Source organism: Galendromus occidentalis, unplaced genomic scaffold (assembly GCF_000255335.2).
Source record: "Galendromus occidentalis unplaced genomic scaffold, Mocc_1.1 scf7180000077202, whole genome shotgun sequence".
In the NCBI taxonomy this organism is placed as follows: Eukaryota; Metazoa; Arthropoda; class Arachnida; order Mesostigmata; family Phytoseiidae; genus Galendromus; species Galendromus occidentalis.
In genome coordinates this window covers 312,690-328,818 of record NW_003805190.1, presented here as the reverse complement: position 1 = coordinate 328,818, position 16,129 = coordinate 312,690, and the positions used below count along the sequence as shown (strand labels likewise).

General features: G+C 51.8%; 2 protein-coding genes across 2 annotated transcripts in view; one reads left to right on the top strand and one right to left on the bottom strand.

Moving 5' to 3' along the window:
- LOC100899881 (BAI1-associated protein 3) overlaps window positions 1–16,129 on the top strand; it is a 55,208-nt gene that overhangs the window by 11,578 nt on the left and 27,501 nt on the right. The window contains exon 2 of the mRNA XM_029111043.1: window positions 10,520–10,607. Within this exon, the coding sequence (XP_028966876.1) occupies window positions 10,520–10,607 (88 nt within the window). The remainder of the gene's footprint in view (window positions 1–10,519; window positions 10,608–16,129) is intronic.
- On the bottom strand, window positions 14,758–15,971 carry LOC100900020 (putative L-aspartate dehydrogenase). Its single transcript, XM_003741827.2, has one exon. The coding sequence runs from the start codon at window positions 15,830–15,832 to the stop codon at window positions 14,984–14,986; it is 849 nt and encodes a 282-aa protein (XP_003741875.1). The 5' UTR covers window positions 15,833–15,971; the 3' UTR covers window positions 14,758–14,983.

Sequence of the window (16,129 nt, the reverse complement as noted above, 5' to 3'; positions counted from 1 at the left end):
CGCTTTGTCTATCGACTGCGGATCGAATATTTGAATCCACAGACGGCTCGCGCTTAGAGGCGCTTGGTCCCCAGTCGGATGGCTACTCTACGGCGACACAAGCGAATTTATATCGATCCTACATGAATTCTAAAGACTCGCTGAAGATTCTTCAGCGGGATCTTGGTTATCGCACAACGGAGCCGGAAGTCGGGGCTCCAAGTCGGAGTTCCAATCCATTGGCATCTTGGCAGAAGACCCAGCCAGTAATAATCAGTTCTACACTCATTCCCGCCCAATAATTCTCCTTGAGGGAGAACTTTGATCATGCATCCGGGCTGCAACATGCGGTGGTTGCTCCGCAAAACCGACGAGCCATGATCAATGATCAATGTTCTATCGACGGTGTCATGCAGTTCCTCCCAAGAATTGAAAGGGACCGTGGAGACAAGAGGGATCAAGCTCCCCCCATTGAACAGGTCGCCATACCCGAGGGTCGGGACCGGTTCTGGGACGGTCGAAAACAAAGTTCCTCCGAGAGACTACGGACGACGCGACGCTGGAGCAAACCACGTCAGAGTCGCGTCGCGACCCCGCGCCGGTGTCTGGGAGAAGTGATCGACAGATTGCTCTCTCAATCCGTCGCAGAAACTCTCTAGGTACCTATATCGGTCGCCATCTCCGATTGATTTTGGTTAAACATTTAAGCAGCTGCTCACATCTGATCACGCGGAGTCACGCTCACTTTCGCGGTAATCCCGCCTTGGTCCACAATATCAGTCGTCCGCGGGATCGCGACTCACCGAACTGTCCTCAAGATTGAGAGGGTGATGGCGGTGCAGGTGATCCTGTCGCTATGAACCAAGATGCCCGTAAGGCGGGAAAAAGCTGTCACTCTGCGAGTCACTCATTCGTAAGTTGTCAGGCCAACTCTGGGAATGGGAGAGGAAATTCGACTGTCGTGAATCAAAAACCTCCTCAGCGCCAATCGGGACTCGTGTCGAAGCGTTCGCTCTACTAGCGCGTGTAACTCCCGAGCCTGGACGCGGACGCGAGCAATGGGTCATCGATGGCGGACGTACCCAAGTCTCGTGAATCTCGCGAAGGAAAATGCAGCTCGTAGTCGAGTTTCAAGGTTGATGGAACGAATATGTAAGCACGTCGCCTCGAAACAATTTCCGTCCCAAGGCCTCGCGATTTGATGTTTGGTTGGCTCTGCGGCCAAAGACGGAATGAAATGGAAAAACCTGCTGGGGATTTTAGCCTAAGCCGCCGGCCCGAATGTGGCGTCTGGGTGAGCCGACGGATGAATGCAGAATCGGAGGTTTTTCCTCTTCACCCCAATTTCCTTGCACCCACGTCCTTCGTCCGGCTTCGCTGGCGCGAAACGGAGCGCTCCCGCGTGAACCCCCAGTTTTTCCTTAAAGGAAGCTCCTACCCTCTTCGCGCAGAGCTCCGTATTGCGAGCAAACGCCTTCGTGTCATATATCTCTGAGGTGAATTTTTGTTATCATGCAGCCGTTTTTCCGTTTACCGCCTCTCGGGTTTCCCGCGCGAATCTGCTTGTGTTCCGTATGCAGACGAGCCGATATCCGAATCTGAATCTGCGAAACGATGCAATTACGTATCCCGATCCACCTTCGCGTCTATCGGGAGAAGAACACTCGATCGAAGGTGACAGTTCCCGAAAGGTCCAGGAAAGTTGAGAGGCTGTACAAAAGTCCCTCCATGTGACCCATTCACATGGGGGTATTTCCGGGTTCTCGAAAGCTCTGCAAAATGTCGAGGTAATGATGGAATTGCTGGCAAGTTCGCGAGGCGTGGGTCGCATTAATTGCCACGAAAAGCGCGCAAACCTCCTCAGATGGGGTATTCCTGATCTTCGTGGCGGCTCATCGCGGTGCACATCACGACCCTTGTGGCAAGCTTTCGCTCGTACTGTAACAGGCTCGCGACTGCTAATCCCAAGTTGCCCTTTAAGACTTTGTTTGTCGCCGGAACGCGTGAGATTAGCTGTGAGCGTGCTCGCTCAGGGACAGAAGCCGAGCGGAGTTTGCATCGACCCGTTCATGCGACCCGTGTAAGATGAAGCCTCATACATAGATGAAGCCTCATATTGATTGTAGAATCTCCGGAGGCACCATACAGATAGGCTCATCTGGAAGGAAGGGTCTCCATTCATTGAATGGACGAAAAACTGTAATTTTCAAGCTGATCGTCAGTCCCCGGTGGGGAAATCCGGAATCCCGCGAGCAAGTTTTCGGAACTGCTGCGATACCGAGGTAAGCACCGATGCGAGTGAAACTCGCGAGGAATCGTCAGAGAGTCTCACCCAGAAAATGAGAGTAGGTATCGTCCGCGTAGTGCTCATCCTTTCGAGGACGATCGGATGCTTCCCGTCGCGCGAAGGGAGCGTCGCGGTACTCATTGTACTACGGAATATCGTTGTGGACTCCTCCGGAAGTCTCAGTTTCGCCAACAAACGATCAACTCAAGGGCTCAGGGCGGATTGTCGTGGGAAGTGCAGAACCCCTGATAACCACATTCGTGGACAGCGAGGGAAAAAAGACTGGAAGGAATGCAAAGTTTTAAGCATCTCCGAGAGCCTCGCTTCGGTAATTGATCGTCTCCGGACTTTCCGTGGCTCCGTACCCGTCCCGTTCAAAGTCTAATCGTTTTAATCTCTGTTCGGGACGCGACTCTGGGGGCTAAGCTTGTCACTGCCGTATCAAACAAGCAACGCTCAACGGCAGGCAATAAGTAATCCGCTTATTAGAGGCCTGTGAGACGTAACCTTCCGAGGCGATCTGCAGCGATTGACTTCGAAGTCGTTCTTTCTGTTGCGTCACCATTGTTCCGCAGTCTCTGAATTTCCGCGATGAATGCGTCAGGCGGTTCAATTCTTTTCCCGGTTTAGTCACTTCTCGGACCTCTCCCGAGTGTTCGGGAATTCCTCCGTCGCGAATTCGCTCGTATTGTGGAAGCTGTTCTCAGCTCCGCTTCTTTCCGCCGACGGGAACCTTCGCACTACGCCCGTACTTCTTTCTAGGTGGAGTATGTCGTAAGCTGCATCTTGTATTCAGAGAATGAATACGTGTCAGATGTTGCACTGCGCGGTCGGTCTGCGATATCAGTCTCGAATCGTCTACAAGTAGAAACACTCCGAGGCTTCGTACACGTAGTAACATCAGCAGGAATCGAGGCATTCCGCTGCAGCTCTCCTCGACGGGTACTGGGAGTCCCATTCCCCCCATGCTAACTCGTTGGTGGACGGACAGCGCGGATATTACGCGTGAACTCCGCCACACAACGAAGCACCGTGTAAGCAAGGATATAAAAACGTACGGGGACGAAAGAGACGCCACCCCCACGGTTTTTATCGGGCTTCGCACATTCAGGATCCGGCGAAGAAATTGAGGCTTTTTCCCTCTCAGTGTTCTCGCACAGGGCGGGAAGAGGAGGAGAGTTGACGTCCTTCTCCGGCTGGTTGCCACGATAGTCGCCCGAAGGATTTATCCCCGAGCACCTTGATAGACCGTACTCCGACCGAATAGGCAGAATTGTTCCAATGGAGGAACGATCTCGTCTACGATGAGAGGAATGGGCAGTCTGGACACGAAAGAGCCGATGTGAGTCGTGGAGGAGAGAACGATCCGTGCCGGAGTCGCGCGGCCTGGATCGTGGAAACCTCTCAAGAGGGGTCTGCTCTCCGGTGAGGACCGCTCCGTGGACGGTGGTCGAGGGAATCTCCACGAAGCCACTCGAGTGGCGCCGGAGTTTTCCCTCTCCTTCGGATGTTTGCAGGGGAAGGATTTCAGAAATGTTTCGACGGAGACAATCCGCAATAGACAGACGGAATTTCAGTAAAGAGACCGCGAAGTATTCTTCGGACAAATAAGACAAAAGCGAGCGAACTTTGTCCAACGAGTAGCGAGCTGGCAGTTAGACGGTCTCGATTCAGTCCTAATTAAACAAAGGAGCTCCATGTTCGCATTGACTTGCAGATTCGTTGCGTCAGAGACAAAAGTTCGCCGACATTGTATGAGAACTCATACGACGTCGGCTCTAAACTTCGACGGATGATTCGGAGTTTTCGATCTCCTTGTACCTACCCACGCTCGCGAGATCTCCCTCCGGTCGAGCAATGATACGCAAACATTACCCGAGACTTTCCAGGTGAACAGATTGTCCCTGAAAAAAAAGAGTTTCGAATCATGAAGTCTGCCGCCGGCTTGGGTAACTCGAATTCCGACTCTCCGAGAGCTTTCGAAACTTCATCGCCGGAACGGTATTGTATTGGTGCCCTGATGCGGTTTGGGAGGCTTTTCGATTGGACGACCACTGCGTCGGCTGTGGAATCGCGCTTTGAAACGCTCGATCTGCGGAAGGAGCGAGTGTGTTCGATTGAGTGAGTTCAGACTGCGATAATTGCAGCCCGCTTCCCCGACTTTCTCTGCACGCAAGCGCGTTCGGTGCGGGCGGAGAGCAGCTATTCGATTGTGTCTGAGCCCCACAGGGACTCCTTTGCGCGATTCGGTCCTTCAAGACAATGGCGAGCACGAATTCCGGAAAGCAGGGATGCCATCGTATCACCCACGGCAGACGAAGTTCCGATCATGACTGAGTTATCCGTCATTTCGAGAATTCTACAGATCCTCTAATCAATCTCGAGTCTCGAATCAAAGATAGATTTCGAGTTGCGTCCTCTGGAACGCCGGGGCCTTCTCCACCAGATCCATCCAGACAAAAATCTCTTGCATCAAGCTGTGTTCAATTTGTCGTTATGCATTGTGTTTTTAGTTGTGTACTGTACCTCCCAGAGTCGGGCCTCTTGCTCCACCTCTCGTCTTCCCCGCGGGTAGATGAAAGCTGCGGGACGTGACAGATGATCGCTCGCGGGTCAGCCCCAGCATCTAAACCCAGTCCGAAAGCCATCGGCCCGACGGATTCTCGAGAGGAGACGCGATTTCTTTTCGCCAAAGATTTTCTCCCCTCATGATGTAGAATAATAATGGCCCTTAATTATAGACAACAACAACACATAAGTAAAATATTTCCAGCTGATTGGGACAATACAGCCCGTACAGTGTTCGACGGGAGACAGAGGCGAGATAAGAGGACGGTTGCGTTTCACGATCAGTTCATGTAAAGAAAGCGCATCGACTTCTCGTTAAAATTGGTTAGGGCCCGGATCAGTCGCCTCTCGCGTCACGAGCGGCCAGAGCGCGTATAGGGAAGTGAAATGCTGGGTTCGACGGGACATGCGAACGTTAATTAGAAAGCTTTTCGCTAACCTGCTGACGCGTGGAGCGAAATAATAATGATAGTAATAATAATAATAATAATAATTATGACGTTTTCATTCTCTTCATGATCAAACGGCTCTGGTTGGTTACTCGCGGGTCCACGAACGATCCTTTATTGCATCGCTAAGGCGTGATTTGTCCTGACTGAGAAAGACAAACGTATGTTATCGACCCGCGAGCTCAGGAATCCTCAGCGATCGATGTCCTTGGGCGCGGTGCGCGCGGGATTTTCCGAGGTCACGGCTTCTCCGGGGCTTAGCGATTCGGGAGCATCTTCTGAACTTCTTAAATCCGTTGCTGCGATCACTCAAGCGAGAGTGGCTCAAATTTCGGAGGGGACCATGTTAACACCGATACAAGTGAGGCTGCGCAGTGATGTCCCTCTACATATTGCACCCAGGTTTGACTATACGAGACGGCGGATCAAAACGTGATCGGAGCGATCAGCTGTGCTGCAAAAATCGAATCGCTACCTGAAAGATTCCCAGGTGTTCCGTATGACGGTTTCTTCCTCCGCTCCCGCTGTCGGATGTCAGAACGACGGGCAGCACGCCATGAATAGATGCGATAGTCGCTCTGTCTGAGTTCATTCTTCCGCAATTCCTGCATGAGGAGCGATACAATAAATGAACGATGCATGGCTGCCTCAACGACCGGTACGATAACATACTCACTTGTTTTACGACTCCGTCCGCAATATTTTTCGTCAGCTGCATCGACAAATGATTGCAACACTCGTTCGGTTACACCATCGCTGATGTCTGGCAAGGCGTGTGCATTGATTTGATGGCGGACCTCTGGATTCCGATTCGATTTGTGAACACTCTCGTGAGAAACGAGTGACGTTCGCTCAGGTGTTCCACGCGAGAAAAAATAAAATCACACACGAGATTGTTTCAACGACGACTTTTCGACGCTCGCGCAATTGCACCTCCGCTTTTTTTCGCTGAAAGTCCTGATCGGGACGGGGGTTCCGTCGAAGGAGCGTTGTCGACGCCTTACCCTCCGAGTCTCCCAGCCCAACTTTTTCTCCTTTCGAAGTAGTTGCTGGTGCTACGAAGTGCCAATAGCTGTGGGAGGGAATTGCAGACACAAGCCCCTGTGAGCGACAAGCGGAGACGCAGAGGTGAACTTCCAGATGGTCCAGCAGGTGGTTAATCAGAATATGTTGCCACTGGTGGCCATGATGAGGAATGACAACACCCTGTGACGAGGACGAAGAATCATTCCAGAGGAATCCCCCATCGCTAGGTAGCCACATCTCAGCCAGAAGGTTCCCTCCTTTGACCTACTCGCGCTTGTCAGGAACATCTGTCGTTTCCCGTTGCAACCACACAATCGATCCGCAAGGCCCATTTTCTTATAGACGCATCCATCTATTGTATGACGTCCAGCAACTGAATGGAAATTGGCTTTTCCGCGGACCTGGCCTATGCCGCATTTGAGTAAATCCGAGAATTGGTATCTCTCTTGCCGAAAGGCATGTTGAATAATTTGCCCAGTACTTCCCAGTCATCTCCGATCAGGAAGTTGGAATTTTCCCTCGACTTCGACCTTCCATACGGAGATATTTGGACTCATTCTTGGGGAATTTCCCATCGCTGAAATGGGTTCCTCGTCCCGCGTCCCGAGTTCGCTGGAAGAAGAGAACATACTGCACGATTATTTGCCGGTAGCCCCATCGAGTTTTCCATCACGCTTTTCGGAAGCCTATTAGCGTGAAACAAATCGGTTCGAATGCAATGTTAATGATCACAGCTGCCTCAGCTGTCGGATTCGATGCACGTGGATATTTCGTTCTCGATCCTAGAAATGACGTCATTTTTCTGGCGGAATCCTCCCTGGTTTCCACCCTCAGAACTTTTTCGAATTCAACGCCGGAACCTCGGTGCTGCGAAGAGAACTTCGAGCTACACGTGCCCTCTCTCGATCTGATCTCGGTCAGAATGTCGTCGCCGATCACTGATCACGGCAGTCTCTATCAAATCAAGTCACGTGGATAGCTGGTAATCCTCTCGTGACCAGAGCTGTCACTGACTTATCAGATTCTCATGTTTTTTTTGTCGTGTCAGATCATTGCCAGAACCAGGGCTGCTTCGATCAGCACACGCGGGATTAGCTAATGATGGGTCCGGTGGAGCTTTTCCACTCGAACCGTCTGCTAATCGACCGCGAAATGGACTCTCATTCCTGGTACGATCACAGAGATTTCCCACGGTCTTCTGAAACGAGCCAGTGGAAGACAAGAGGCTGCCGTCTGTCGTTTTCGCATCACATCAGAACGAGATGTGCTCATGACAGATCTCGTGCTACTCAACAGGGACGCTGTTCGGTCGGGAAGCGGAAACCCCAAAAAGTGGAATCCAGACTCCTGCTCGTTTCGAAATCTCATCAAAGCCTTGGCCATGCCTAGAGGAGAAGTTTTGATCGTTCTGATCGCCAGCAGGGACATCGCCGAAGTAGACATTCGTTCGCCTTCAAATGAGCTCAACTCTCGCTTCTGCAATCTTTCGATCTCGCATGCACGAAGTTCAGTGCATCGAATGAAAGGGCAGTCGTCGGCGGGCACCGCATCCGCAGCGGGAGGGGAATTAAGACGCGAAATCAAATTTCGGAATCGACTCGCACGGACGAGCCGTAAAAAGTTTCTAACGACGTGTCCGAATAACGAATGAGTTTATACTGCCGCCGAAATATGTCGTCATTCATTGTTGTTGAGACGCGTGTTGATGTCTCTCGGCGCTTTCGTGTCTGGAACTTTGAGGGAGGACGACTTCTCTCCGACGAAGTTTCATAAACATCGCGAGGAATGCGATGACCTTGTCAGAGTTTCGGAAATTGAGGCGAGAATATGAGAAGGCGGGAGAAGGCGTGGGGAAGCGGGACGTTATAGAGCCGAAGACTCGGCACTTGAAGCCGTTGGAGGGCATAGGAAAGTAGTCCACCCCCATGGGTGGTTTCGGAAGGTGACAAGCCTCCGATGATGTCGCTTGGTCATACCCACTCAGAGAACTCGAAATTCAATGGATTCGCCCAGGGTGTTTTGGCTCCTTGCGGGTACGATACCGAGCTGAAGATTCCTTCCTGGTCGTCTAACATGCTCAGGACACTGTACAAAGGGCGTGTCATAAAGGGATCCGACCGACGGATTCCGGGACAGGTGGTAAAGCCGGCTATCTCGTAACGACGCGACGTGCCCACCTTGTATTAATCCCAAATGTTCTGATGCTCGGCTCTACTATAGTCTTTCAGGGGGACTGTACCCAATGTAATAAATAGAGCCGGCTTACCATCTTCCCGTCCGCGCAGGATCATATGCTTCATTTTAACAACACCTCGCTGCGAGGGGTCGAGAGGCAGGGGGGATCGTTTCCATTTCGCACATTTTCCTCACCGATTCTCCGTATGCGCCGCTCCTACACAGAAAACTCGGGGGGAACGCTTTCGATCTTGTTTTGCTCCTCTTGCGCCGCTCGGCTCCGCCTCCTCTCGGCGACGCGGAAGTCGTGTCGGTTCCGCGTCTTGGAATGGTCCTCGGAGTGGGCGCCAGGCAGCGCATCATAAAACTCTTTTCCCGCTGGTGCGTCGGCTTCTAAATGCTGAAATATTTACGAACGGCATCTGCGGCTCACCGGCTCCGCTGCCGGGGAAGCCTCACAAGCGGTTTGCCGGAACCTAAAACTTTGCGGCGCGGCGGTGGAAGGCGAAAAATCTCAAAACGACCTCATTCGCTCCGGAAAGAGGAGCCGTATGGAGAAATAACGGGGGAAACGAGATGGGAAACATTCCGTGCCTTTCCCCCGACGGCATCGTTTCATTTGCGGCAGCCCCTCTCCCCCGCCCCGATGGGATGAGCCGATCCTTGAGCCAGACGATTCGCGCAGAGTTCCTCGATCGTAGGTATCAATCGTTTCCTTTGGAATTCTGATGATTGATTCCGGTATTGGACACGACCGATGGAATTCTCCTGAACACTGAAACTTACAACATTGGGAATCACGGTTAAGGAAACGCCATGAGTTCTCGACGTGGTTCTTTCCTTTGCTCGGATCGGTGACTTCTGGGGCTCCTCTCGGATAGCCGAGCGAGCTTCTCTCAGCGAATGAGTTCGGTCGAGATCACGAGCCAAGGCGGAGCATCTTCTGCCCGTTTATCGGAGGTGCTTCCGTGTAACAATTTTGTGATCGATCAATTATCAAATCCACGACTAATTGGTGGGCACTCCGGCTCATCACATAATATGCATGGCAAGAAGGCGTGGCACGATTCTCCGGCGTCATGGAATTTGGACGTGTTGCCGATTTCATCCAACGGCGTCGGGCACTAGAGTTCTAGAGCACACAAGTGGTCTGCGGGAAGAAGGGGTCGCCGCTGGAGTCATACACATATACACATATATTACATAGTGCAAGCCCTGGATTGCGAACTGAATACGACCGAAGAATTCCGTGAGAGAGAGAGTCTCGGCACGACTTCAGAGGAAGTATGGGGGCGGAGGAATCGTCGGGAGAAGTTATTCCGTTAGAGAAATTGAAATGAAGTCTTGCGATTGATTGGTTCATGGAAAATATTCAGGGGCAGCGGAAACATCAGCGGAGAGATGGAAGGCCTACGGGAGATCGGACGATCGCCACCGAACGAGCGAAGAAGAGTATAGATGAAACTCGTTGCTCTTCAATTTTCGGAGAGTTCGGGAATCCCAGCCGTCTCTCAGACTCCCCGAAGGATGGTACATGAATAAGTGATATATCCGTCTTTCATGAGAGCGCATGCAGAGCGATTGGATCGGTCGGAAAATGAATTATTGGATACCGTGACGCCCATGCATTGATCAACGCCGCAAACAGCGACCGCTCTACCGGTACCCGTCGATTCGAGAATCCGAATTCGCGTTCTCATCTGAGGGGAACCGAGCAGCGGCCGCTTCCGAAGTCCGCTCCATGATTTGGTAGCCGATTCGAAGGCCCGTGGGGAATCCATTCCAATAGTTGAACAATATGTTCAAACGAGCCTGGACCTCCAATCTCATGCTTCATATACTCCCGCATGCTCATCGTAGATATCTTTCATCGTCGGGGCTTTTAGTCCACAACTCGACGCGAATGTGACGCTCCTTGTTCTAGACGACTTCGATTCAGCGAACCACCTAATTACCGAATCTAAAGATAGATATGATTTGTACCCTGTTTTCTTCCTCATCAATTCGATCTAACCGATTTCTTCCTCACCCACAGGGTTCAGGAGTCCGATGGGGGCTTTTTCGAGAATTTCACAGCTATATCGTGGAAACAGGAGAACCGTCGTCTTCAAATAACACGTGAGGTATGTAGCCAGTCCCTCGGTAATCCGGTGGTCGTTCTTACCTCGAAGAGACATCTAAATCCCGTTCAAATCCGATGTTCGGTCCGCTCAAAGCTGCGAGTTGAAGTTCGGAGGAGTTCGCAGTCGAAGGAGGGACAGCTCCCGACGCTCAAACGTGCAGTTTCAAAAGACTCTTCGGATTTTCCCCGCGTCACTTCGCGCCTCGTTCCGTTCCTTTATTGCCTAGGTATCACATTTCGCGTGGTTTGTTGCCCGTTTCCCGATTGAATGTCCGACGACGTCCAGAGACGCCGACTGTCGCCGCGACACCTGTTCGAAATCGAATACCACAGCATCGGTCGGGTCCTGAGCGATGACTTCACAAAACGTAAGGGTGTTGGAGAGGCGTGCGGTTTGCGCCTAACGATTCTCGAATACCGTATTTTTCGCGCGTGTTATCCGGCTTGTGGCGTCGATGGAAGCATCAATGGCTAGCTCAAGAAAGCGCTATGGTACCCTCGGGGTAGGCAAGCTGGAAAAGCCTACGACACGATTCGCGAATAAACAGATCTTCGTTTGGAGCCCTCTTTTGTGATGAAGAACGTTTCCCTACTCCATCTTTTGATGTCGTTGCTTCTTTGAGAGCGACGACAGCATAAGATACTCAGAACTCGTGGAGACCGGCCAGCATGAAGCCGACCCTGGGAGTCTCTATCCTCGGTCGTAGGTGAAGATTTGCATATTATTGAAGGACGTCGTTCCTCACAAGATCTGCCCCCCATCTCTTGTCGCTCTCTGCGGAGACGTTGCGTGGGGTCAGCTTGATTCGAGGATGAGCTGGCAGGTTTTCGAGAGCTCCGGCGGAAGTTCTGTTCCACTCAGACCGCCGAAGTCCCCGTTTTCGGATCTGATCTCTGCTTCAATTACGACATGATACGATGCACAAAAGACTGCGGCCTCAGCTCCTCAGGATTTTGGCAGCGATAATCGACCTGTCGATTTTGTACTGAAAGTTCGATCCGACACCTGGATGGACTGCTATTGACTGGAGTTCGATTCGGTCGAGAACCGACCCCAAGCTCCGACATCTCAACGCTGGGATAACCCCCACGGAACGGGCCGACACTCGTTATCGGGGTCTTCTGTTCTTTTTTCTGAGGAAAAGGGCAAGGCTCGTGTATAATGCTTTTGAGCGATCCCCACGACTTGCTCCGATCGAAGCTCCTCTCGATGGTTCCCAATGAACGAAGATGCTCTCCGATGTAGTGTGCCAGAACGCGGAATCCATCGAACGATTGCCAGACAATGCCAGAGAAGCGGAAATACTAAACAGCTTGTTGTTAGATACACAGAATTGAACTGGGAACTCGATTGGGGGGCGTGGAACATGCCCCGCTGGGACTCATTGCACTTTCCGTAATCCGAAGCGAGGCAAACCCGGAAGTTTCGTCCCTGTTAGGTGGGAGGAAGGATGGATGTATGTTGTGGTAGCATTCGATCCATTGGAGAGCTTCTCCAAACTTCCTCTTAATAGAACTTCGGGCAAATACGGAAAGCCCCGAGCTTTTTACGAGACTCGTATTATATGTATGCCCCCCCTCACTCGGTCGAGGTTTCCGAGTTTCGACGGTGGGATACTGCTCGCGAAGAAACCAAGTCCGACACAGAGACCTGATAAGGCGAGCTAGGTCCGTCGCAGAAGAAACTTAGAACAGACGAGCCAACGCGGTCAGAAATCATCACCTATGACTATGACAACTACCTGATAGAGCCTGTGGAGGGTTCTAGACATTGCGACGATAATTGAAGATTGATCCGTGGGCTCTCTGATTCCGGGAGCCTCTGACGACCCCAAAGCCTCGCCTCCTTGCCTGGTGGTATCGCTCAAAGCTTGAAGATCCGATTCCTCAAAGTCCTCAAGACAGCTACGACAGCCTCTCGGTCAAGGAACAGCTATTAGCCAGACGTTGAATGATTCATGCGTTTGACTGTGGTGCGGAGGAATGGAGAATGACGGCTGCGGTCCGCGCATCGATCCGCTCGGCTTTGAATGGCGAGTCGCAGCTTGTCTCGACCAGGACGCTTCAGAACGTCCCGGAGCTTCTCAGCCATCTCAGGCGGAAAGCGTCCCGTATTTAATTTGCTGTGAGAACTCTCGAATATTCATGATAATTCGTTCACCTTTGTCCGTTCCGGACTTGGTCCCGATTCAGCGGCGGGAGCATCACTAGATCAGGGGAGAGCTGGACCTCCTATCGGGAAAACCTATGTTTCTCAGTAATTCCAGTGAATATTGAGTATTAGCGCGGAGACCCGGTGCCAACAATTTTTTTTTCCTAGAGATTACTGCTCATCGGTGACATTTCTCAGACTCCGATGATTGAGAAGGGATCTGAGATGATGTCCTGCTCCGCCTGCCAGCGGGAGAGCCGCGAGACAGACATTGATTAGTGGATAATAATTCAGGGGAGATCCATCTCCGTCAGGGTCGGTCGAATCGACGTTGTGGCCCATTTCGTTCAGGAGCCTGTTTCAATGGGTTCGGAATGAATTGATCGAGAACACGCACACCAGTGGGGTTGTGCTTTTCATGCTCCGTCTCAACGTGTAGGGAACTGTATCATCTCGAACCAATCGCAGCCAGCACAGGAGGGAGACTCGTGCATAAACAAGCGGTGGATGTCGGTGCCCTATGCCCCCTGAACTCGCTAAACATAAAAACGCTCGAAGTCAATCTGCGGATTACACGGGCAAGTTCGATGAGGTGTGACTTTAGGAAATCAGGTCAAGGCACTCGACATTGAAGCAAACTTCATTCCAAGCTCTTTCAAGGGCTGTCACTGCAAAGAACACAAGGGGGCACACTGGAGTCATCGTCGAGATGTCGCTTAAATTCAGCGCTCGAGCGGGAAAGGCTCTAGGAGAACAGCGCGCAGGACGTCAAACTCAGCTGTTCGCCAGGAAAAAGCTAATTCCGTCAGAGCTCGGCTTCCGTGGGGTCGCTGAGAGAATGGCTGAGCTCCGGGAGCACTCCAACCGTTCTCTCGGAGTCTCCAAGGAGCGTCTCTGAACAGCTCAACTAATGTTGGCAATCCTCCAATCAATGCGTTCCAATCATGAACTGGAACTTCCTGCGAGCGAAACGAAATAATTCCAATTTCCCGGAATACGAAAACGGGGGCAAGAGTGGCACATCGGCTCCTTCCTGATGGAAAAAATAAAAACATTCGACAAACAAACAGTCATCAGCCGTCGGCGGAGCTCATCTGTCGAGTTGAATAATTTATTATTATCGAGGATTCAGCCGAGACCGGCGTTCTCGCATTAGATTCTGCGGAGGCAGAGCCCCGAAATTGAGACTGAGCTCCAGAGAGCATTGTCCCGAAGCTATGAAATGATCGTTGCGTGCCAGTCGATGCCCGTCGGATGGCTCGGATTCACTCGGCGAGATTTATACATATATCGAAGCCTCAACCGCTTGAAACACTGTAATTACTGTCATTGTGGCGTTTGCGTAAAAGATTTGTTTCCAAGCCATAGTGTTCCGACCGCGTCGTGATGCACGAACTCGGCTGAAGGACTTCCGATTACACGCTCTAGTCATTCAGCGCCGAAGTACATTTTTGGAACAAGATCCGACTCCTTCGAGTCAGTGCTGGGGAGAAAAAAAACATGCCAGACATATAAGACTACGAATATAGCTTTCGAACGGAAAAATCGCAGCAATGACACTAATGGCGAGAGGGAGCACTACTGATTTTCAATTGAATGACATAAGTACATAATTGCGTTACGGGTGACATTTTCGAAATTCTCCTCTCGACATTAAGCAGGCTCTCTTTATTCTCCACTCAGTCAGACAAATTCGGGCATGCTCGAATACGTTCGACTTCACGGATCTACTCCGATGAATTTGGAGTTCTCTTCCGCGGGACGTGAATTGACCATCGATGAGTGTTCGGTCAAGCTTGGCACAGGGTCTCAGGAGACCACACGGCAAGACGTCGTAAATTGTCTCGGGCATTATCCACGGTGACCTTTGATATCATTGCCGTCACTAATTTGACGTCGACTGTGTTCTGCGCACGGATTCGTGGCGTGCTCGTGAGGTTCTCCCAAGTGGTGTGCATCTTCTAGGAAATTTCCAAATAAAAACTCAACAGCCTCCGGAACTTCTGGCTAGCCGAAAGGCGGTCAAACTTAACAAAAGCGAATCGATGGCAAAGGTCACCGTAATCATCGAATGACGTAAAGCCGAGATTCCCAACTTAGGTAACGGAAGTCGGCGATAACTTCATGAATCGATCGGGGCCGTGCGCACTAAACCAAACGGCAGACGTCGCTCGGAAGGTCGATCATTTCTGAACGGGATTGTATTACCGAGATAATTTTCTTCCTCAACAAAGATGAACTCCGGCTCCCTTGCCTTCGGCGGCCAACATCGATGAGAGGAACGACGAATATGTTGCTTTAGCGGTGACGTCTCCCCTCGAGGCAGGATTCGTTCTCGTGGTCCGGACCGTGAACGTCCTGCCATCGATTTCCGACGGACCCTGAGCTGCGATCTCGGTAACGTGGTAATCGGCCATGTTCGGGTCGGATATGAGGCACGCCTGGGTTTTGTCGAAACCCAGATTGTGGGCGGCCATCGCCGCGGCGGCCATGGTGTTGACGTTGTTGGGAGCTATGTGACAGAGTTCGCGCACCGGGCCCTCGTAAAGGACAATCGGCCTAGTCGACACGTTATCGTTTTTCGCTCGTAAAGACGTTCCCTCGGAGAGCCGGAGCGCGCTAGGATGCTTCCTCATCGTGACTGTCAGTCCCTGAAGAGTTCCCCGGTCGGCCATTTTCCGGATGTCCTCCAGTCCCCACATGGCTCCGGACGGGATGTATAATCCGTTGGGTTTCCGCGCGGCCCGTCTGAGTTTCAGCTCAACCTCCTGATCGGCGAGAGCTGTGGGCGATCCGATCATGTAATCGCAGTGTTTCAGAAAATGTTCGCCGTACGCTTTGGAGATGGTCGGATGCGCGACCTCAACGACGAGGTCCGGTCGCCGAGTGTAGAAATAGGTCAAGTCCTCGAGGAGAACGGAGCGATCGAGACGTTTCGTCGACGGGTTGAACGTTCCCGACCGGGTCCACACAAAGGCCAGTTCGTAATCAGCTGGTCGGGCCAGAATCTCGTCGACGAGATATTCGCCCAGATGACCGTATCCAACGATTCCGATCCGACGTTTATAGTTCATTCTGCACTCGATGAAATACTGGAACAGTTTGAAGGCTGGTGAATTGCACTCTAGACGGTCGGTGTTTCCGGGCGACGACGGGTCGACCAGCGCGCTTTTCGACGCTCTGCCAAGACACGGTCAACGAGCGGCACCGATCAGCTATAGTGTTCTCGTGAACGGACGGACAGAGTAAGCAGACACAGTGTCAGCCCTTTCCTATGAAGCGGCGACGACGACGACACCTGCTTCTTCTAGGGGAGAGCTCTGGATACTGCCGCTTCTGCCGCCGCGGCCGCCGTCGCTCATCATCATGAA

What these genes read in the sequence shown, in the direction of transcription:
- LOC100900020 (XM_003741827.2), bottom strand. Translation starts at nt 15,832, where the DNA reads ATGAACTATAAACGTCGGATCGGAATCGTTGGATACGGTCATCTGGGC.